The 23,723-nt window shown below is 40.5% G+C and overlaps 1 protein-coding gene across 5 annotated transcripts in view; it reads left to right on the plus strand.

Moving 5' to 3' along the window:
* The window catches only part of LOC105468857 (coiled-coil domain containing 83), a 113,380-nt gene that overhangs the window by 84,000 nt on the left and 5,657 nt on the right, over window positions 1–23,723 (plus strand). For all 5 annotated transcript variants that reach the window (XM_071075400.1, XM_011719297.3, XM_011719298.2 and 2 more), the window contains exons 7-8: window positions 2,083–2,151; window positions 19,832–19,953. In XM_071075400.1, coding sequence (XP_070931501.1) covers window positions 2,083–2,151; window positions 19,832–19,953 — 191 coding nt within the window. The remainder of the gene's footprint in view (window positions 1–2,082; window positions 2,152–19,831; window positions 19,954–23,723) is intronic.

Here is a 23,723-nt window from a genome sequence, read left to right on the forward strand (position 1 = left end):
GTTCATCTGGGACATTCTTTTCTCAGAATCATAAACATCTGGTCTTTTTTCAAAAAGGTTCCTTACTGAATTTCAGTTGCTGTTATTTGTTGCATCCCTGTTGGTTTAGTTGTTCTTTTAGTCTTACTCTCTTATTGCATTATTTTTACTAATTTACACAAATACAGAAGGTTTTGGAAAACTGATCAGCAATCTGTCTGCTCATGCAATTCAGTCACTTTGTAAGTGAATCTGACTCACTCACATGGTGAAATCAACCATTAAGTAATCTGACCATAGTTAAGATGATTCAAGGTAGATATATAGGCCAAATAAGCATATAGCTTCAAGCATATATCATGAGGACTATTCTAAATATTCTTTCAAACATTTCACATTTAACTCCCTCAGCAATCCAGTAAACTATAGAGACTTGCTAATGAGGAGACTGGAGCAGAGAGAAGTTTTATGACTTGCCCAGAGCAAGTGGGAGAATCCAGATTCATTTCAGGAGGACTCCTTCAGATCACTGCTCCTAATCACTAACCTATACATTTTCTTTTCTCCACATAATGTCAAACACTCACATGCTTGAATGAATTTTCCTCATTTTAGCTGGCTATTTTATCATACAGTTCAACATCCTATAATCACAATGCTGTGCAACCTCAGATGCACATTAGAGTCACCTGAGAAATTTTTTTTAACCCAGGTGATGCCTGTATCTCACCCATAGAGAAGGCTGATACATTGCACTGGGATGTTGTGTGGGCTTCTGGATTTTTCAGTGCTTCTAGGAGATTCAAATGTGTAACTAAGGTTGAAATCGCCGATCCACTGTTAGTGAATCCAGCCATTAGCCAATTAACTTCAGTTGGGAGTAGCTTCTTGCTTTTGTCCAAATGAAATTCTATGTTGGAGGAAACTAGAATTATTAGTTGTAGCTGGAGTATAAAAATTCCTGGTTCCTAAGAAATATAGGTCCACTGGTAATTTAAGCATGACTTAAAGAAAAATTTTTATGGCAAATCTTTCAACTCTTAAAGACTTTAATAGGGCTATAATCCCAGCATTTGTGAGGCCAAGGCGGGTGGATCACTTGAGGCCAGGAGTTCAAGACCAGCCTGGCCAACATGGTAAAATCCCGTCTCTACTAAAAATACAAAACTTGGCCAGGCATGGTGGGAGGCGCCTGTAATCCCAGCTACTCAGGAGGCTGAAGCAGAAGAACCTCTTGAATCCAGGAGCAGAGGTTGCAGTGAGCCAAGATCACACCACCATACTCCAGCCTGGGTGACAGAGCAAGACTCCATCTCAAAAAAAAAAAAAAAAGACTTTAACATAAATTTACCCTTAACACACTTTTCAATCATTTCTGTCCATGTTTATGATCTAGATTATTTTTCTTAATTTTTCTTCTTTTGGTTGTGCCCTTCAGTTACTAAATATTGAACTTGTACCATGGTATCCATATAAAAGCATCTTGCAGAGAAATATAGTTGGTTATTCACTATAAAATTCTTTTCAATATCCATGTAATTGAAAATAAATTTATATTTTATGAACCTACTGACAAAGTAAGACTTTTTTGCCTTCTTTGTCTAAAATGCCTTTCTTCAGGAGACTATCCAGCTACAGCCTATCCTGAAACTACTTGCTGTTAGATTTATAAATATGTATGTTGTTATTACTGACATGCAAAATCTTTTCAAATTAAAAAGATAGTAATCTCTTCATGTTTTTGCTATATGTTGGATTATGTCTGTGACTATAAACTTAAAGAATGTTTGATCACTGCAGTTTAACCATCTGAATTGTGAAACATGATTTCACCATAGCAGTCAGATTTGGTCACAATGGAGGTCAATTGAATGGTCAGTTACACATTGTCCAGTTCTCCAAATCACCTATAATAGAGAGTGTAAATCAGAAAAAGCAATATAATAGGATAGTAAAGAATGAACAACCAAACCAAAAGTTCTTAAGTATGTTCCTAAAGTAATTGCAGACACAATCTAAATGCAGGTTAACTGCACATCACTGTTGCTAAAATTATGAATCAGCATGTGGCAACTCTTCCTTAACCCGGAAACTTTCTTTTAGAATGCTGTAAAGCTCATTGACAAGGGCAGCTATCTAGAGATCTGGGAGAATGACTGGCTCAAAAAAGAGGTAAGTGGAATTCATCAAAAGCAATTTCTTCGTTCTCACTTTTTTTTTAACTAGAAATGACTTTTCATTATGAACTGAAGTCATGAGAAAAGCATGGTACCTTGACTGACTGAGACAAAATAAAATTCAAGTGGAGTCCTCATCTCACTACAAGCTGTTACTCAACAAATATCATAAATAATCTCAATAATAACCAAAAAAAAGTTGGGGTTTATAATTCACACAGTAAACTCAAATGTGCAAAGTTTCTTTATGTCCTAAAACTTGATTTGGTCTTCCTCATGAGCCTACTTCCTCCTGGGTGATGGGGCAAGTCTAAAGGACCATTCTAAGCTGATTCCCTGCTGGGTTAAATTGCCTCTTTTGGATGACATGGTCTCCTTTGGTCTGTACCACTGACATTTGAACCAGATAATTCTTTGTTACGAGGTACTGTACTGTTTTCCCTAGATTGTACATGTCGGTCCTCTGCTCTTACTTCCATATCTCCTTACCCTCATCTGTCTAGAAAACTCCAACTCATCCTCAGGCTTGGACTTTGATTACCAATTTCCTTGTGAATCATTCTGTAATCCCTCCAGGAAATCTTGGGTGCTCCTTCCCCAGTGTTTCCTTGCTTTATTGTAACTCTTGCTAAAATATGTTGAAATTGTCTATTTATGCATCTGTCTCATTAATACACAGAGCAGGCTATAGCTTTTCAACTATATGTCCATGGCACCTGATAAATAATCTGTGCTCATTAGTTATTGAATGAATGAATGTCAATGAATATAGATATACTCATTGAAGGCATTAATCAAATAAACAGCTTAGATCATAGGTGAAGGAAGCAGCTAGGTTAAAACCTTTGTGAATTGTTTATTGTAGTTCAAGATGGTAGGCTGCATCCTACCTCTCCTGAGGGCCCACTGAAATAAAATTATAAAAATTATAAAAATACAAAAAGAACTCATCCACAAAGAGAACAAGAGGAGTTAACTAGCAGGTGAGATTTCAGAAATCTTCTGAAAGACAAAAAGCAAATGTGAGAGTATGTTGTTGGATGAAACGGGAAGCTATTACTTGGGCCAGATGTTACAAGAGAACTACAGAGGATGTGCAAAACTCAAATGTTTTTGGAAACCTGGGAGAGTCTCTGCTCAGAGTCTGTGTGAGCTATAGATGGTGGGAATGGGAACTGAAGCAGAAAACAAGAGGGTTACTTGATGGTCTGAATAGGGAACATCTGTATCAGTAAGCATCCACCATCACCCTCTACAATTTCCCTCACATACCACCAAAGTGTTTACTTTTGAACTAAGAACCCAATGACTGTCCTCTGAGAACACTGAACAAATTATCAGATAAAGGCAAAGGTTTCTAGTGTAGACATTAGATATTTCTGTGCCCCACAGAAAATCCTTCCTATGTTGGCATTTAGGAAGCCATAACCTAATATCCCTCTCCTGCCTTCTCATCCTTTGGGATTTGCCAGTTCACACCACCTGCCATACCACATACAGTCTCCAGTCCACATTCCCATTCAGAGGAAAAATTTGGTATGAAAACAGACCTGTTTACACAGTGGTGGGGAAAATCCATGCCATTCCCCAGACTTTTCTTTAATATAAATAGACATCCAAGGACCACCAGGCATTTGAATACATTTAGCACAACAGAAGAGAAAGACCAAGTGAATTAACAACAAAATAAAAAGTAAACAATAACAACAAAAACAGCCTGTGGAAGAAATAGAAAAAATTTAGGGAACTGTAAAGGTCTTTTATTAGTATAATCAAAAAAATCTGGCCAGACATAGTGGCTCACACCTCTAATCCCAGCACTTTGGGAGGCCAAGAAGGGCAGATCACTTGAGGCCAGGAGTTCAAGACCAGCCTGGCCAACATAGAAAAACCCCATCTCTACTAAAATTACAAAAGTTACCAGGGCAAGGTGGCGCATGCCACCTTGGGAGGCTACTTGGGAGGCTAAAGTATGAGAATCGCTTGAGCCCAGGAGGAAGAGGTTGCAGTGAGCCAACATCCCATCAGTGCACTCCAGCCTGGGCAACAGAGTGGAAAAACAAAACAAAACAAAAGCTGGCCAGGTGTAGTGGCTCACACCTATAATCCCAGCACTTTGGGAGACCAATGCAGGCAGATCACTTGAGTGCAGGAGTTTGAGACCAGCCTAGGCAACATGGTGAAACTCCATCTCAATATATATATATACTTTTTAAATCTGAGAAGGTATTTTATTTATAGAACAAGATGTTTTAAGAACAAAAATAAAATATAAAACAGGAAAAGACCAGGCGTGGTGGCCCACACATGTAATTCCAGCACTTTGGGAAGTCAGTGCAGAAGGATCGCTTTAGCCCAGAAGTTTGAGACCAGCCTGGGCAACATAGTGAAACCCCATCTATACAAAAACTAGAAAAGTTAACCAGGCATGGTGGTGAGCACCTGTAGTCCCAAATACCCCAGAGGCTGAGGTGGGAGGACTGCTTGAGCTCAGCAGGTCGAGGCTGCAGTCACCTGTGATTAAGCCACTGCACTACAGCCTGGGCAACACATTGAGACTCTGTCTCAAAAATAAAATAAAATAAAATAGGGAACAGAGAACAACTCTCAAAACAGGGAAGACCACAATACAAAAAAAAAAAAAAAAAAAAGGAAGAAGAAAAATAAGAGACATAGAGTACTAATGTAAGATGTACAATATCCAACTAATACATAGTAATTTCAGAAAGAAAGAATAAGAACCAGAGCAGTGGCTCACTCCTGTAATCCCAACACTTCGGGAAGCTGAGGTGGGAGGCTTGCTTGAGCCCAGGCATTCAAGACCAGACTAGGCAACAGAGCAAGATCCTGGCTCTACAAAAAATAAAAGAAAATTAGCCAGGCATGGTGGTGCATGCCTGTGGTCCCAGCTACTCAGCGGGGCTGAAGTGGGAGAATCACTTGAGTCCACGAGGTTAAGGCTGCAGTGAGCTATGATCACACCATTGCACTCCTGCTTGGGTGATAGACTTTCTCAAAGAAAGAAAAAAGAAAGAAAAAAGGGCAAATAGAAGAAAGGAAATCATCAATGAAATAATAGAAGAAAATATCAGGGTTCTGAAAAGGACATGAATTTTCAGAACACCAAGAACAAAAAGAAAATCCTAAAAGTTTCTGGCAGAAGCAGGTGGGGGTGGGGGTGAAGTTAACTACAAAGGAATAAGACCAAAACTGACATTTGATTTTTTCAATAGCAAAGTTCAGATGAAAAATTATTTTTAACTTGGAGTTCTATACTCAGCTAAACTAGATTAAGGACAAATAAAGCTATTTTCAGAAATGCAAGGGCTCACAATACTTCTCATGCTTTCTCAAGAATTTACTTAACCATGTATGTCAGCAAAACAAGAAAGTAAACTGATGAAGAGAAAAACAGGAAACAGTATACTTCCCAGTATACCAGGGAAGAAGTGTCTGAGGATGATAATTATGTTGCAGGCCTAAAAAGCATGCCGTCCAAGTTGAAACTGATCTCAATCCCAGGCTCTAAACCCACATATTCAACAACCAGCTGTGCAACTCCACCTAAATGCACCACAGACATCTCAAACTCCTAAACTGACTGCATCTTCCCTTTTTCCCAGAACTGCCTCCTCTCCTACTCTATCTGCCCTACTTAAGGATCCCACCATTATTCAGTCACCCAAGCCAGAAACTTGTAAGTCACCCCTTGTGTATACTCAGGAGATTTGTTCCAGGACCCCCACCCCTACCCTGCCACTTATACCAAAATCCAAGCACACTCAAATCTGGCAGTCAGCCCTGCAAAGCCCATGTTTATAGCATGGGTTATAGTATATAGCATGGGTTATAGTATATAGCATGGGTTATAGCGTGTTTATAGTATATACCTCTGTATAGGCAGGTTTTGCATCCCAGGAATACTGCATTTTTTATCTGTGTTTGGTTGAAAAAAACTGGCATGTTGGCCAGGTACAATGGCTCATGCCTGTAATCCCAACACTTTGGGAGGCTGAGGCAGGTGGATCCTGGCCAACATGGTGAAACCCCATCTCCACTAAAAATACAAAAATTAGTCATACGTAGTGGTGAGCACCTATAATCCCAGCTACATAGGAGGCTGAGGCAGGAGAATCACTTGAACCCAGGCAGCAGAGGTTGCAGTGAGTTGAGATTGCACCACCGCACTCCAGCCTGGGTGGCAGAGCGAGACCCCATCTAAAACAAACAAACAAAAAATCTGCATGTGTTGTTCAAGCACTATTTTATTTTTATTTTATTTATTTATTTATTTTTGAGACAGAGTCTCACTCTGTTGCCCAGGCTGGAATGCAGTGGCATGATCTTGACCCACTGCAACCTCTGCCTCCCAGGTTCAAGTGATTCTTGTGCCTCAGCCTCCCAAGAAGCTGGGATTACAGGCACATGCCACCATGCTCCGTCTAATTTTTCTTTTTTTTTTTTTTTTTTTTGTATTTTTAGTACAGACGGGGTTTCACCATGTTGGCCAAGCTGGTCTCAAAATCCTGACCTCAACTGATCCACCAGCCTTGGCCTCCAAAAGTGCTGGTATTACAGGTGTAAGCCACCATCCCCGGCCAAAGAGCCAACTATTTTAGAAATGTTCTTTTCACTCACCACATTCAGAAGGCCTCTAAATCCCATCAGTTCTACTTTGACCACCTCTCCTTCTCTGCCATCGTCCTATTTCAGGCCTCATTATCTCTCACCCGGATCTTTCAATTGTGTCTTACCTGGTTTTCTTTCCTGCCTAGACTGGAATCTTCCCTTTCCTCCTTCACACTGCCTCAGAGTCCTCTTTCTAAAACATAAACCTGCCTGTAGTCCCAGCTACTTGGGAGGATGAGGCAGAAGGATTGCTTGAGCCCAGGAGGTGGAGGTTGTAGTGAGCCAAGATTGTGTCATTGCACTCCAGCCTGGGCAACACAGTGAGACTCTGTCTCAAAACATTAAATTAAATTTTTAAAAAATTTAGAACTTAAATAAAATAAATGATTAAATAATTAAATACTTAAATAAATAAATGAAACATAAACCTGGTCTTGTCAATCTTCTGCATAAAACTGTTCAATGAATGACTCTCCAGTAAGTTCAGAGACGCCAGGAAGCATGAAAGGGGTTTTGCTCTTGACTGCTTTTTTAAAAAATAAACTTTTAAAATCAGTTTTAAATTTACAGAATTATTGCAAGGATACTAAGAGAGTTCTCACATACGCCACAGCCAGTTTCCTCTATTATTGACATCTTAACATTGTATGGCACATCTATCATAATAAATGGAGAAGTATGTCTGGCCCACATTATGTGCCATGCAGAGAAGTTGGAACTCTAGCAGTCAAATAGAGTCATTGAATTCTATTTCTTAGTAGCCTGTTTCCGGTTTATGAGGACAGCGGTACCTTAAGCTTATCTAGCCCAATCTACCCTTCTACTTGAAATTCTCTTTAGATACAAAGTAGCCACCCAACCTGTGCTTCAATGCCATCTATGAAACAAAGTTCATTGCCTTTTGAGGGGACGCACTTCAGCTACACGCAGTTCTTGTTAATGAGTTATTCTTATGTGATTCACAAACGTACATCTTCAGCACTAACTGGTGTGTGTCCTCATCTCCGAAACTACATTTTTTTCCCTGCCAAATATTTTCACGTGGATGTCCCAAAGACACTTCAAATTCAATGTACCTAAAGCAGAACTCATTAAGTTTCTCCTCAAATATTCTCTCCTCCTTACATTTCCTTTTTCACCATCTGCCCAGACACTCAAGATAAAAATGTCACTGTCAGCTTCTACTCTTTCCTTTTTCTTGCTCTCTATTTGACTGAGTATAGTGAGTCTAGGAAACAAGGAATTTAAACATCCATATAGTTTCTATGATAATTGACAATTATCTTTAAATTGTCATTATTAAGTCATGGTGAATAGGAGTTCATACTATCTCCCCAAACTAACTAGGATGAATTCACAATTTTAAAAAAGGTATTAACAATTTTTAAGGCTGGGCATTTTGTTGGCTCATGCCTGTAATCCCAGCACTTTAGGAGGCTGAGGCAGGCAAATCACCTGAGGTCAAGAATTCAAGACCAGCCTGGCCAACAATGATAAAACCTCATCTCTACAAAAAATACAAAAATTAGCTGGACGGGGGCCAGGCGCAGTGGCTCACGCCTGTAATCCCAGCACTTTGGGAGGCTGAGGCAGGAGGATCACCTGAGTTCACGAGTTGGAGACCAGCCTGATCAACATAGAGAAACCCTGTCTCTACTAAAAATACAAAATTGGCCGGGCGCGATGGTGCATGCCTGCAATCCCAGCTACTCGGGAGACTGGGGCAGGAGAATTGCTTGAACCCAGGAGGCAGAGGTTACAGTGAGCCGAGATCGTGCCATTGCATTCTAGCCTGGGCAACAAGAATGAAACTCCGTCTCAAAAAAAAAAAAAAAAAAATTGCCGGGCGTGGGGGAGTGCACCTATAATCCCAGGTACATGGGAGACTGAGGCAGGAGAATCGCTTGAGCCCGGGAGGTGGAGGTTGCAGTGAGCAGAGATTGTGCCACTTTACCCCAGCCTGAGCAACAAGAGCGAGACTCAGTCTCAAAAAAAAAAAATTTTTTTTTAAAGGTAATAATTTTAAAACCTCAAGGTGAGCTCAACAGTTAAAGAATATTGGGGGGGCTGGGCACAGTGGCTCATACCTGTAATCCCAGCACTTTGGGAGGCCAAGGCGGGCGGATCACGAGGTCAGGAGATCCAGACCATCCTGGTTAACACGGTGAATCCCCGTCTCTACCAAAAATACAAAAAATTAGCCGGGCGTGGTGGTGGGCGCCTGTAGTCCCAGCTACTCGGGAAGCTGAGGCAAGAGAATGGCATGAACCCAGGAGGCGGAGCTTGCAGTGAGCCAAGATCGTGCAGCTGCACTCCAGCCTGGGCGACCAGAGCGAGACTCCGTCTCAAAAAAAGAAAAAGAGTATTAGAGAGAAATTTACTTCTTATACATTTATTAAATACAAAGTATGATCCTAATCAAATAATTTAACAATACTTTTTTTTTTTTGAGACGGAACCTCACTCTGTTGCCTAGGCTTGAGTGCAATGGCACAACCTCGGCTCACTGCATCCTCCGCCTCCCAGGTTCAAGCGATTCTCCTGCCTCAGCCTCCCAAGTAGCTAGGATTACAGGCGCCCACCACCACACCCGGCAAATTTTTCTATTTTTTAGTAGAGGCGAGGTTTCACCATGTTGGTCAGGCTGGTCTCAAAGTCCCGACCTCAGGTGATCCACCAGTCTCGGCCTCCCAAAATAGTGGGATTACAGGTGTGAACCACCTCACCCGGCCTCAATTCACTTAATCTCATGAGAAGTTATAAATCTTAGGTTTAGGGAAAATGACTTCAAAAAAATTTGCATTTGACTAATAAGGGCTGTTTTCATGACTTGACTCTTCCTACTAAAGCCAGAAATTATGTTTCTGCTTCTCACAGTTCAATGGAAATAAATGACAGGAAAAAAAAAGTCTAAGTTTAATGGCATCAGGAACAAAAAGAACTTTGTAATAAAGAACAAATCGCCAGGGCATGGCGGCTCCCACCTGTAATACCAGCACTTCGGGAGCCCAAGGCAGGAGGATTGCTTGAGCCTAGGAGTTTGAGACAAACCTAGGCAATACAGTGAGACTCCATCTCTACAAAAAAAAAAAAAAAATTTTTTTTAAGTAGCCAGGCATGGTGGCACACATCTGTGGTCGCAGCTACTCATGAGGCTGAGATGGAAGGATCACTTGAGCCTGGAAGTTTGAGGCTGTACTGAGCCATGTTCAGGCCACTATACTCTAGCCTGGGTGACAGAATGAGATCCTGTCTCAAAAAATAAAATAAAATAACAAATCATTTTATGGAAATTTAATAGATTTAATTTGTCTTTGTTTTTAATAAATATTCATTTTTAACATTATTAAATTTACTTGCAAAAGTAATTAAAACTATTTCTGGTACCATCACAAGAATTGAAAATTGCCTGGAAACAGAACAATATATGTTAATTAATTTCTTTGGGGAAAGTTTAGAAAGAGTAACAAAGGATATTTAATAACGGAACTAATGAAAATATTTCTCCATTTATATCTCAGCAATAAAGAAATATTTAGATCACTGGGAAGGATACAGAGCTGTTTTGTTACATGATTGTCTTTCTTGTTGTTTTAATTTATAATTATTTTCTTTTTTTCATGTATTAGTTGTAATAAGTAACACTGCATGATTTTAATTATCTGGTTTTATTTAGCATGCTTATTAGAAAATGAAGGAAACTGGAATTTCCAAATGATTGAGATTAACAAATGGAAAGCTGGAGAAACTAGACAAAGGGAATCAAGGAAGTTACCATCAGGATTTCAAGTAGGAGGAGACATAAGGCTAACTTGTATCTTTCAGGAGAAAATTTCAAGAACATATATTTTAATCAGGATCCCAGGTCCCCAACTTAATGTTTTAACTAAATTATCTCTCCCAGTTTCTATGTGCATTTCTTGGGCATTTTGCTGGGGGGCAGCTGAGGCAGGGAGGGAAATATGGTCTTCCGCTTCTTCCTCCTTTTTACTTTCTGACCCCAGAAATCCAAAGGTGTCTGTAGGGTTATGAAAAAGAACTAGTTTTTATTCCCTAACATTTCAAAAGACTGAAGGGGATAGCTATTGAGGAGCACATTACTATTCTAAAGGGATACGTGATGTCATAGGAGAGCCTTAGCCTGAAAGAGTGGATGCAACATCTCAAAAGGGCCCCTATTTCCAGCTTTGGAAAGAGACCAAGAACTGTGTGTGCTACCTCCCAAGCATGCCGGCCCTTAGGTCAAACACCTCCCAAATATTGTATTAATTCCTTCTGTTTACAGAGTCTAACTATAATATTTTTTCTCATCCTTTGACATCTGAAAAGCATAAATTTTCCTTAAGGCATTCAAGCTTGTAATCAACATAATTATCTCTCAACATATGAGATCCTAAAACACCAAACCCTAGCTTTGTAATTTAGTATTATGGACTTAAATGGTTTTACTAAATTGTTTGAGGCAGATAAATAATATATGCCTTTCTTTGTAACTTCAAGCCACCAGCAATATTTGAGCCTTTTCCATGGGACTGGTATTGCTTTATAATTACTGGTGGTTTTTATCACTGGATTATAAGCTCTCTTAAGGGAAGGAGCCAAGGCTTATTCACCCTTGCATCCTTCTACATCTAGCTCTGAACCTTGCCCATAATAAGAATTTATGGCCGGGTGTGGTGGCTCACGCCTATAATCCCAGGTGTGATGATGAAACCCCGTCTCTACTAAAAATAAAAATAAAAATAAAATAGCTGGGCATGATGGCCGGTGCCCGTGGAAGGCACCCATGGAGGCTGAGGCAGGAAATCACCTGAACCCAGGAGGCAGAGGCTGTGGTGAGCCAAGATCACGCCACTGCATTCCAGTCTGGGCGACACAGCATAAATAAATAAATAAATAAATAAATAAATAAATAAATAAATAAAAGAATTATTGACCGGGTGGCTCACGCCTGTAATCCCAGCACTTTGGGAGGCCAAAGCAAGCAGCTTGCTTGAAGCCCGGGAGTTTGAGACCAACTTAGGCAACATGACGAAACCCTGTCTCCATCTTTACAAAAAATACCAAAAAAAAAAAAAAAAAAATTAGCCAGGTGTGGTGGCACACCTGCAGTTTCGCTACTCAGGAGGCTGAGGTGGGAGAATCACCTGAGCCCCAGGAGGTTGAAGCTGAAGTAAGCTGAGATGATACCACTTCACTCCAGCCTGGGTGACAGAGCAAGCCCTATCTCATGTTTTTGTGTTTTTTTTGTTTTTTTTTTTGTTTGTTTTTTTTTCTGGAGATAGGGTCTTTCTCTGTCACCCAGGCTGAAGTGTCATGGTGCAATCAAGCTCACTGTAACATTGAATTTGTGGGCTCAAGCAATCCTCCTGCCTCAGTCTCCCAAGTAGTGCGGACTACAGGTGCACGCCACTATACCTGGCTAATTTTTTATTTTTATTTTTGGTTTCTCTGTTATTTTCTAAGAATTCATGCATTTAATAAATGATCATGTGATAGAGATATGCATGTGGTAACATACTGAATGCTTTAAGATACCAAAATACAGTTAAATCTCAGTGACAAATCAGAAAATGTTATCATCTCCTTCTAAGTACCCATCTCAGTTACACTCTTGGCAGCTCTTGACAAGAGATACTGAATCTAAACCCTGTGCCTTCTTTCTTTCATCATATTCCCTCAAGACTTTTATTACTTCCTCCAGTTTATATCACCAGTATTCTCACCAGCATACCTCTTTCTATTATATGCTCTTCCTTCTAATTCTCCTGTTGCTCTGTTCTGTCCCCATGAGCACCTCCTGATCCAGCACCTGTGTAGCTCATGCTGCTTTGGGTGGTGGAGAGGTGGGTTTGCAGGTTCTATCTAGTAACATTCTTCTATATACCCTTCCCACTATCAAGCCCTCTTTGGACAAAAGTTATCAAAATACACTTTTTTCTTTTTTTTTTAATGAGACAGAGTCTCACTCTGTTACCCAGGCTAGAGTGCAGTGGTGTGATCTCAGCTCACTGCGACCTCCACTTTCCGGGTTCAAGTGATTCTCCTGCCTCAGCCTCCCAACAAAATACACTTCTTAAAAACAGATGAGAACTGGGGTTCCCCCCTCAAGATGGCCGATTAGGAACAGCTCCAGTCTACAGCTCCCAGCATGAGTGACCCAGAAGATGGGTGATTTCTGCATTTCCAACTGAGGTACCACAACTGAGGTACCAGGTTCATCTCACTGGGGCTTGTCAGACAGTGGATGCAGGACAGTGGGTGCAGCACATGGAGCATAAGCCAAAGCAGGGAGAAGCTTTGCCTCACCCGGGAAGTGCAAGGGGGAAGGGAATTCTCTTTCCTAGCCAAGAGAAGCTATGAAAGATGGCACCTGGAAAATCAGGTCACTCCCACCCTAATACTGCACTTTTCCAACAGTCTTAGCAAATCACACACCAGCAGATTATATCCCACACTTGGCTTGGAGGGTCCCACACCCACAGAGTCTCACTCCCTACTAGCACAGCAGTCTGAGATCGAACTGCAAGGCAGCAGCGAGGCTGGGGGAGGAGCACCTGCCTTTGCTGAGGCTTGAGTAGGTAAACAAAGCAGCCAGGAAGCTTGAACTGGGTAGAGCCCACTACAGCTCAAGGAGACCCGCCTGCGTCTGTAGACTCCACCTCTGGGGGCAGGGCATAGTGGAACGAAAGGCAGCAGAAACTTATACAGACTTAAATGTCCCTGTCTGACAGCTTTGAAGAGAGTAGTGCTTCTCCCAGCATGGAGTTTGAGATCTGAGAACAGACAGACTGCCTCCCCAAGTAGGTCCCTGACCCCCAAGTAGCCTAACTGGGAGGCACCTCCCAGTAGGGGTTGACTGACACCTCATATGGCTGGGTGGCCCACTGAGATGAAGCTTCCAGAGGAAGGATCAAGCAGCAACATTTGCTGTTCTGCAATATTTGATGTTCTGCAGCCTCCGCTGGTAATACCCAGGCAAACAGGTCTGGAGTGGACCTCCAGCAAACTCCAACAGACCTGCAGCTGAGGGTCCTGACTATTAGAAGGAAAACTAACAAACAGGACATCCACACCAAAAGCCCCATCTGTACGTCACCATCATCAAAGACCAAAGGTACATAAAAACACAAAGATGGGGAGAAACCAGAGCAGGAAAGTTGAAAATTCTAAAATTCAGAGCACCTCTTCTCCTCCAAAGGAATGTGGCTCCTCGCCAGCAACGGAACAAAGCTGCAAGGAAAATGACTTTGATGAGTTGAGAGAAGAAGGCTTCAGATGACTGGTAATAACAAACTTTTCCAAGCTAAAGATGATGTTCAAACCCATCGCAAAGAAGCTAAAAACCTTGAAAAAAGAAAAGACAAATGGTTACCTAGAATAAACAGCATAGAGAAGACCTTATATGAGCTAATGGAGCTGAAAACCATGGCATGAGAACTACATGACGCATGCACAAGCTTCAGTAGCCAATTCAATCAACTGGAAGAAAGAGTATTGGTGATTGAAGATCAAATGAATGAAATGAAGCGAGAAGAGAAGTTTAGAGAAAAACAGTAAAAAGAAACAAACAAAGCCTCCAAGAAATATGGGACTATGTGAAAAGACCAAATCTACATCTGATTGGTGTATCTGAAAGTGACAGGGAGAATGGAACCAAGTTGGAAAACATTGTTCAGGATATTATCCAGGAGAACTTCCCCAACCTAGCAAGGCAGGCCAAAATTCAAATTCAGGAAATACAGAGAACGCCACAAAGATACTCCTCGAGAAGAGCAACTACAAGACACATAATTGTCAGATTCACCAAAGTTGAAATGAAGGAAAAGTGTAAAGGGCAGCCAGAGAGAAAGGTCAGGTTACCCACAAAGGGAAGCCTATCAGACTAATAGTGGATCTTTTGGCAGAAACTCTATAAGCCAGAGAGAGTGGGGGCCAATATTCAACATTTTTAAAGAAAATAATTTTCAACCCAGAATTTCATATCCAGCCAAACTAGGCTTCATAAGTGAAGGAGAAATAAAATCCTTTACAGAGAAGCAAATGCTGAGAGATTTTGTCACCACCAGGCCTGCCCTACAACAGCTCCTGAAGGAAGCACTAAACATAGAAAGGAACAACCAGTACCAGCCACTGCAAAAATATGCCAAATTGTAAAGGCCATCGATGCTAGGAAGAAACTGCAGCAACTTACGAGCAAAATAATCAGCTAACATCATAATGACAGGATCAAACTCACACATAACAATATTAACCTTAAACGTAAATGGGCTAAATGCTCCAATCAAAATACACAGACTGGCAAATTGGATAAAGAGTCAAGACCCATCAGTGTGCTTTATATAGGAGACCCATCTCACATGCAGAGACACACATAGGCTCAAAATAAAGGGATGGAGGAAGATCTACCAACAAATGGAAAACAACAAAAAAAGCAGGGGTTGCAATCCTAGTCTCTGATAAAACAGACTTTAAACCATCAAAGATCAGAAGAGACAAAGAAGGCCATTACATAATGGTAAATGGATCAATTCAACAGGAAGAGCTAACTATCCTAAATATATACATACCCAATACAGGAGCACCCAGATTCATAAAGCAAGTCCTTAGAGACCTACAAAGAGACTTAGGCTCCCACACAATAATAATGTGAGGCTTTAACACCCCACTGTTAACATTAGACAGATCAACGAGACAGAAAGTTAACAAGGATATCCAGGAATTGAACTCACTCTGCACCAAGTGGACCTAACAGACATCTACAGAACTCTCCACCCCAAATCAACAGAATATACATTCTTCGCAGCACCATGTCACATTTATTCCAAAATTGACCACATAGTTCGAAGTAAAGCACTCCTCAGCAAATGTAAAAGAATAGAAATTATAACAAATTGTCTCTCAGACCACAGTGCAATCAAACTAGAACTCAGGATTAAGAAACTCATTCAAAACGTTCAACAACATGGAAACTGAACAATCTGCTCCTGAATGACTGCTGGGTACATAACAAAATGAAGGCAGAAATAAAGATGTTCTTTGAAACCAATGAGAACAAAGACACAACATACCAGAATCTCTGGGACACATTTAAAGCAGTGTATAGAGGGAAATTTATAGCACTAAATGACCACAAGAGAAAGCAGGAAAGATCTAAAACCGACACCCTAACATCACAATTAAAAGAACTAGAGAAGCAGGAGCAAACATTCAAAAGCTAGCAGAAGGCAAGAAATAACTAAGATCAGAGCAGAACTGAAGGAGATAGAGACACAAAAAAACCCTTCAAAAAATCAATGAATCCAGGAGCTGGTTTTTCGAAAAGATCAACAAAATTGATAGACTGCTAGCAAGACTAATAAAGAAGAAAAGAGAGAAGAATCAAATAGACGCAATAAAAAATGATAAAGTGGATATCACCACCAATCCCACAGAAATAGAAACTACCATCAGAGAATACTATAAACATCTCTATGCAAATAAACCAGAAAATCTAGAAGAAATGGATAAATTCCTGGACACATACATCCTCCAAAGACTAAACCAGAAAGACGTTGAATCCCTGAATAGACCAATAACAGGCTCTGAAATAGAGGCAAATAATTAATAACGTACCAACCAAAAAAAGTCCAGGATGAGACGGATTCACAGCCAAATTCTACCAGAGTTTCAAAGAGGAGTTGGTGCCATTCCTTCTGAAATGATTCCAATCAACAGAAACAGAGGGAATCCTCCCTAACTCATTTTATGAGACCAGCATCATCCTGATACCAAAGCCTGGCAGAGATACAACAAAAAAAGATAATTTTAGACCAATATCCCTGATGAACATCCATGCAATAATCCTCAACAAGATACTGGCAAACCGAATCCAGCAGCACATCAAGAAGCTTATCCACCACGATCACGTTGGCTTCATCCTTGGGACGCAAGGCTGGTTCAACATACACAAATCAATCAATGTAATCCATTATATAAATAGAACCAAAGACAAAAACCACATGATTATCTCAATAGATGCAGAAAAGGCCTTCGACAAAATTCAACAGCCCTTCACGCTAAAAACTCTCAATAAATTAGGTATTGATGGGACGTATCCCAAAATAATAAGAGCTATTTATGACAAACCCACAGCCAATATCATACTGAAGGGGCAAAAACTGGAAGCATTCCCTTTGAAAACTGGCACAAGACAAGGATGCCCTCTCTCACCACTCCTACTCAACATAGTGTTGGAAGTTCTGGCCAGGGCAATCAGGCAGGAGATAGAAATAAAGAGTATTCAATTAGGAAAAGAGGAAGTCAAATTGTCCCTGTTTGCAGATGACATGATTGTATATTTAGAAAACCCCATTATCTCAGGCCCAAATCTCTTTAAGCTCATAAGCAACTTCAGCAAAGTCTCAGGATACAAAATTAATTTGCAAAAATCACAAGCATTCTTATACACCAGTAAGAGACAAACAGAGAGCCAAATCATGAGTGAACTCCCATTCACAATTGCTTCAAAGAGAATAAAGTACCTAGGAATCCAACTTACAAGGGATGTGAAGGACCTCTTCAAGGAGAACTGCAAACCACTGCTCAATGAAATAAAAGAAGACACAAACAAATGGAAGAACATTCCATGCTCATGGATAGGAAGAATCAATATTGTGAAAATGGCCATACTGCCCAAGGTAATTTATAGATTCAATGCCATCCCCATCAAGCTACCAAAGACTTTCTTCACAGAATTGGAAAAAACTGCTTTAAAGTTCATATGGAATCAAAAAAGAGCCCACATTGCCAAGACAATCCTAAGCCAAAAGAACAAAGCTGGAGGCATCACACTACCTGACTTCAAACTATACTACAAGGCTACTGTAACCAAAACAGCATGGTACTGGTACCAAAACAGAGATGTAGACCAATGGAACAGAACAGAGCCCTCAGAAATAATACCACACATCTACAATCATCTGATCTTTGACAAACCTGAAAACAACAAGAAATGGGGAAAGGATTCCCTATTTAATAAACGGTGCTGGGGAAACTGGCTAGTCATATGTAGAAAACTGAAACTGGATCCCTTCCTTACACCTTATACAAAAATTAATTCAAGATGGATTGAAGGCTTAAATGTAAGACCTAAAACCACAGAAACCCTAGAAGACAACCTAGGCAGTACCATTCAGGACATAGGCATGGGCAAAGACTTCATGTCTGAAACACCAAAAGCAATGGCAACAAAAGCCAAAATTGACAAATGGGATCTAATTAAACTAAAGAGCCTCTGCACAGCCAAAGAAGCTATTGTCAGAGTGAAAAGGCAACCTACAGAATGGGAGAAAATTTTTGCAATCTACCCATCTGACAAAGGGCTAATATCCCGAATCTACAAAGAACTTAAACAAATTTACAAGGAAAAATCAAACGACCCCATCAAAAAGTGGGCAAAGGATATGAACAGACACTTCTCAAAAGAAGACATTTATGCAGCCAACAGACACATGAAAAAACGCTCATCATCACTGGCCCTCAGAAAAATGCAAATCAAAACCACAATGAGATACCATCTCATACCTGTCAGAATGGTGATCATTAAAAAGTCAGGAAACAACAGGTGCTGGAGAGGATGTGGAGAAATAGGAATACTTTTACACTGTTGGTGGGACTGTAAACTGGTTCAACCATTGTGGAAGACAGTGTGGCGATTCCTCAAGGATCTAGAACTAGAAATACCATTTGACCCAGCAACCCCATGACTGGGTATATACCCAAAGGATTATAAATCATGCTGCTATAAAGACACATGCACACGTACGTTTATTGCAGCACTATTCCCAATAGCAAAGACTTGGAACCAACTGAAATGTCCATCAATGATAGACTGGATTAAGAAAATGTGGCACATATATACCATGGAATACTATGCAGCCATAAAAATGGATGAATTCATGTCCTTTGTAGGGACATGGATGAAACTGGAAACCATCATTCTAAGCAAACTATCGCAGGGACAGAAAACCAAACACCACATGTTCTCACTCATAGGTGGGAATTGAACAATGAGAATACTTGGACAGAGAATGTGGAACATCACACACCGGGGCCTGTCATGGGGTGTGGGGAGGAGGGAAGGATAGTATTAGGAGATATACCTAATGTAAATGACAAGTTTATAGGTGCAGCACATGGACATGGCACATCTACACATATGTAACAAACCTGCACGTTGTACACATGTACCCTAGAACTTAAAGTATAATAAAAAATAAATTAATAAATAAATAAAAAATAAAAACAGATGAAAACTCTGCCAACAGAACCAGGACATTTTTTCCTATTTGAATTAGCCACATTATTTTTCTTCTTTTTTACAGGCCCAATTGATGTACCAAAGTTAGTCCATTTCTTCAGTAAACATTAAGCCATATTTTCTTAGTTATCTCTGCCTCTGTCTCATATCTAAGTTCAGCAGTGTTTTTGAAGGGTAGAAAAGGACAATTCCTGCTATTCTATAATAACTGCCTAACTATTCAGACAAGTTCTACTGATGATCTAAAAATGATTTCCACCTATTCCTTTTTAGGGAGGAAGAACAAAGCAAGCCCAGTAATAAATGATACACAATAGGTCTTCCCCTCAGGCAAATGCACTTTTAGAAGTTGAGTTTACTATAGAAAACTTAATAGAACTTGGCAGGGCATGGTGGCTCACACCTGTAATCCCAGCACTTTGGGAGGCCGAGGCAGGCAGATCACCTGAAGTCAGGAGTTCCAGACCAGCCTGACCAACATGGAGGAACCCTGTTTCTAATAAAAATACAAAATTAGCTGGGCATGGTGGCACATGCCTGTAATCCCAGCTACTCAGGAGGCTGAAGCAGGAGAACTGCTTGAACCCGGGAGGTGGAGGTTGCAGTGAGCCAAGATTGCACCACTGCACTCCAGTGTGGGCGACAAAAGTGAAACTCTGTCTTAAAAAAACAAAAAGAAAGAAAAGAAAACTTAATAGAATTGAATCAGTAAGTACCAACATTCATTCCCTCCTTCTGAGAACAGGTTGCAATTCACAGGAAGGAAGTTGAAGAATTAGAAAATGCTATTCATGAACTGGAAGCAGAAAATTTGGTGCTTATTGATCAACTATTCAACTGTAGACTTGTGGATCTCAAGATACCCAGGTGAAAATTGTTAATATATATAGAGTATTTTGTAAACATTTGTATCTATTGTAAAAAGTTGCTTTAAAAAAAAAAAAAAAAAAAAGATGATTTAATTCTTCAGTGCTCCAGCAGTAGTCAAAAAGAAAGGGACACATAAAATGGATGAAGGTATAGGATTATTACTATTGACCATTGGTACAATGTAAAGTTTGACTTGTTTTTTCTTGCAATGCACTGTAGTCCCAATAGCCAGCACATAACATGAACATCATAATTGCCAACATTCTGGAGCCTCCAGACCAGCAGGGGGAATGGTCATGAAAGTAAGTACATAACAGTACAGCAGAAGATGGAGGAGGTAGAGAGTTAGCACAGAGGAGGAGGTGATCCACTTGCCGGAAGCTTCATGGAGGTGATCTGGGCTCCTATGTATTGTAGAATTATTTCTTTTGGTTGAAAGAGTCAAAACTACTCTGGAGGCCAAGAAAAGAGCTTGGCATTTCAAGTCACATTTGTTCTTGCACACAAGAAACCAAGTGGTGCATACACCTTTATATGTTTGGTTAGCTGTTTTCCTTATCTGACAAAAAAAGTCTTAATATATTAATCCTGACAGTAACCTAGGGCCCTTGAATATAAAATTAAAATTCAAAATGGCACTCATAATGTAGACAAGTAGTCAAAACCAAAAAAAAAATCTAATAGTAGCATGTTTAGGAAGAGAGGGTAAGTCTGGCCGGGCGCGGTGGCTCAAGCCTGTAATCCCAGCACTTTGGGAGGCCGAGACGGGCGGATCACGAGGTCAGGAGATCGAGACCATCCTGGCTAACACGGTGAAACCCCGTCTCTACTAAAAAATACAAAAAACTAGCCGGGCGAGGTGGCGGGCGCCTGTAGTCCCAGCTACTTGGGAGGCTGAGGCAGGAGAATGGCGTAAACCCGGGAGGCGGAGCTTGCAGTGAGCTGAGATCCGGCCACTGCACTCCAGCCCGGGCGACAGAGCGAGACTCCGTCTCAAAAAAAAAAAAAAAAAAAAAAAAAAAAAAAAAAAAAAGGAAGAGAGGGTAAGTCACACAAATGTAGGGTGCATGTGTGCAAGTATGGGAGAGAAATGTCTAGGTTTAGGAATTAAAGCAGATGTTAAGTTGAACCTGGGGGAATAGCCAGGAAAAATTTTCCACACAAGTAGTTCCTATTGTTTGTGTGACATGGAAAATTACTATTTGAGACATGATCATGTATTTGTTATTTTTAAACTTTCTATTGTTTTCCAAGAAAGGTGGATACAGGTAAATTATGGGTTTCTTCTTTGCCAAGCTAACTGATGGGTGTCAGGATACAAGATTAGAGAAATTGGGAGATAAACTGGGTGGGGCAGGATAGAGAAAGAGGCCATCTGCCCCCTTTGCATGATTACTTGTGTGCTTCAGAGAGAGTAGACACCAATATAGATGAGGTGAAGCTGAATGAGGATTGATTACTGAACTCCTGTATTTCCAGTCTCTTCAGCTGGTGCCCTAGAGAGCCCCTTCGGGGTAGGTGCTCACTGTTGCCCAGTAGGCAGTGCTCGCTTTTGCCAGCCCTCCTCTCTGTGATCAGGTCTCCAGTGCTACATTCTTGTCCTACCTCTAATCCTCGTCATCTGCTGCTGCTGCCTTTGGAATCATGTCTAATCTCTGCCAGGCATTGCTGGTATGTGGCTTCTAACTACTGCTATACCTGCTGTCCACTGCCGCCTTTTCTGAACTGGCTAAACTTTAGGAAAGAGCTACCCTCTAAACTGCCAGACCCATGTCTCTACCTGGATCAACTCAGTCTGGTATATTTGATTTTGTTCTGATATGGTTGTAAAGTGCTAATAATTCTAAAAAAGGGAATTATTTCATAGGCCAGAGGGGACTTGGCAAGAACAGAATGGGAGATTGAGAAACTTTTAATGGGGATTTTTCATTGAGTTGTTTACGGTGCAGTATATAATTTAACCTCATCCTCGCTCTTCCCCGTAAAAATCTTCCGTAAAATCCACATTGTTCATCAGTGCTTTAGGGGCTGGCTTTCCTTACTGAGAGGAATGGAATGCTTAGTCTAGCTTCAGAGTTGGAAGAAATGAAGTCAAAATATTTCCAAGGGAAAAGAAACAGCATGGGTGACATTTATAGGAACTGATATATGTGTCCTTGCTATATGCTTCCATAACACCCTGAACTTTTCCTTTGTAACCAACCTTTATCACACTTTTGATTATTTATTTAATGTCTGCTGCTTTACTAGCTTGTAAACTCCTGAGGCAACTGTTTTTGGACACTTTAGAAAGACCTGCATAAAGAAACCAGAAAATGTGAAAGCCCTCAGTTATCTACTAGACTTCTTATACAGAAAGACAACCTGAGGGCGTTCAGGAGCTTTTACTGTACCCATTTCCAAGCCAAAGGAATATTACACATATTATATTTTATGGTAACTTCCCCCTCCATCTCTTTGTTGAGAATTAAGTTTTGTAAAATACTAGTAGGGTGTTAAGAAATAGACATGAACTGTCTCCAGTGGACACAGAAGTAGTTCTATTTTCCTATTTGGATGAGGAATGGGATACTGTGGTTAATAGAGTTACCACATTTCCTATGTAGAGCTACTCAAACTTTTTCCCATCACAACTCACATAGAATGTCATAGGATTTGTTTGACACACTGGGACAAACAGATGAGGAAACTGTCAGCCAGAGGTGACTGCCCAGGACTCCAGCGCCACAGGGCTGAGGCTAAGTGGGCCAATACCTACAAATCTAACACTAACTTACCATAAGAACATCTTTTGAACTATTTTCCATATCATTAAGTATCAAGTGTTGTTACCCTGTACTAGTACAGAAGTGACAGTAAACTAGTGATTAATAGAAAAAGCTAGATTCCTGAAGGTTATGGCATTTAGAAAGATCTTAATTGTTCACAATGGTAAAACTAGGAAAGAAAAGAATTCTATAGCCTCAGACATTATCTCCCTGCAGACCACAGCTACATGTGAAACTTATCTTTACTAAGGTACCTTTCTAAACTTGCCTTAACTAAAATTAAGTTTTTAGAAGGTTTCATAGGTGTAAATATTTTATGTAGTTACAGTATTTGCTGGAGCCATTCGCATCTGGATAACACTTTATTCATGTTCTTAAATAACTGACAGCCTCTAATTTAGGGGACTCACTTTGGTTGCTTAGCTGCTAAGCATGAAGGGTGGTTTGCACATTTGCAAGTGTTCAATTACTTCACGCTGTCTTCAGATAAACCTCATGGAAATGCCATACATAGTTTTCAAAGCATCATATTCTCTGATTAAAAATTCAGCGGACACTCTAAAAAGGAGAGCATAGAATTAAACAATGTAGAGAGAGCTACAACAGCATATGGACATCAATTCACTGCTTGTAGGTGAAGCTTCTCACTAAGCGAAAGCCAGGACCTAGATGGCATCTTGGATTCCTGCTCGCTTTCTCTTTCTCTCTTCATTTCAAAACCATGTCTTTCAGGCCACTATCATTCCACACCTGAAATACTACAACAGTGACCTGACTGGTGCCATGCTCACTCTCATTTTTTTTGAACTTTAAGTGTGTTATTCCCTTATTTGGAATGCTCTTCTTTCACCCCTAGCTCTTCCCTGGCAAGCACCTCCAGGTTCAAGACTGTATTAGTCCATTCTCATGCTGCGATAAAAAAACTGCACGAGACTGGATAATTTAGAAAGGAAAGAGGTTTAACTGACTCACAGTTCCACCAGGCTGGGGAGGACTCAG

Source organism: Macaca nemestrina, chromosome 12 (genome assembly GCF_043159975.1).
Source record: "Macaca nemestrina isolate mMacNem1 chromosome 12, mMacNem.hap1, whole genome shotgun sequence".
Lineage (NCBI taxonomy): Eukaryota > Metazoa > Chordata > Mammalia > Primates > Cercopithecidae > Macaca > Macaca nemestrina.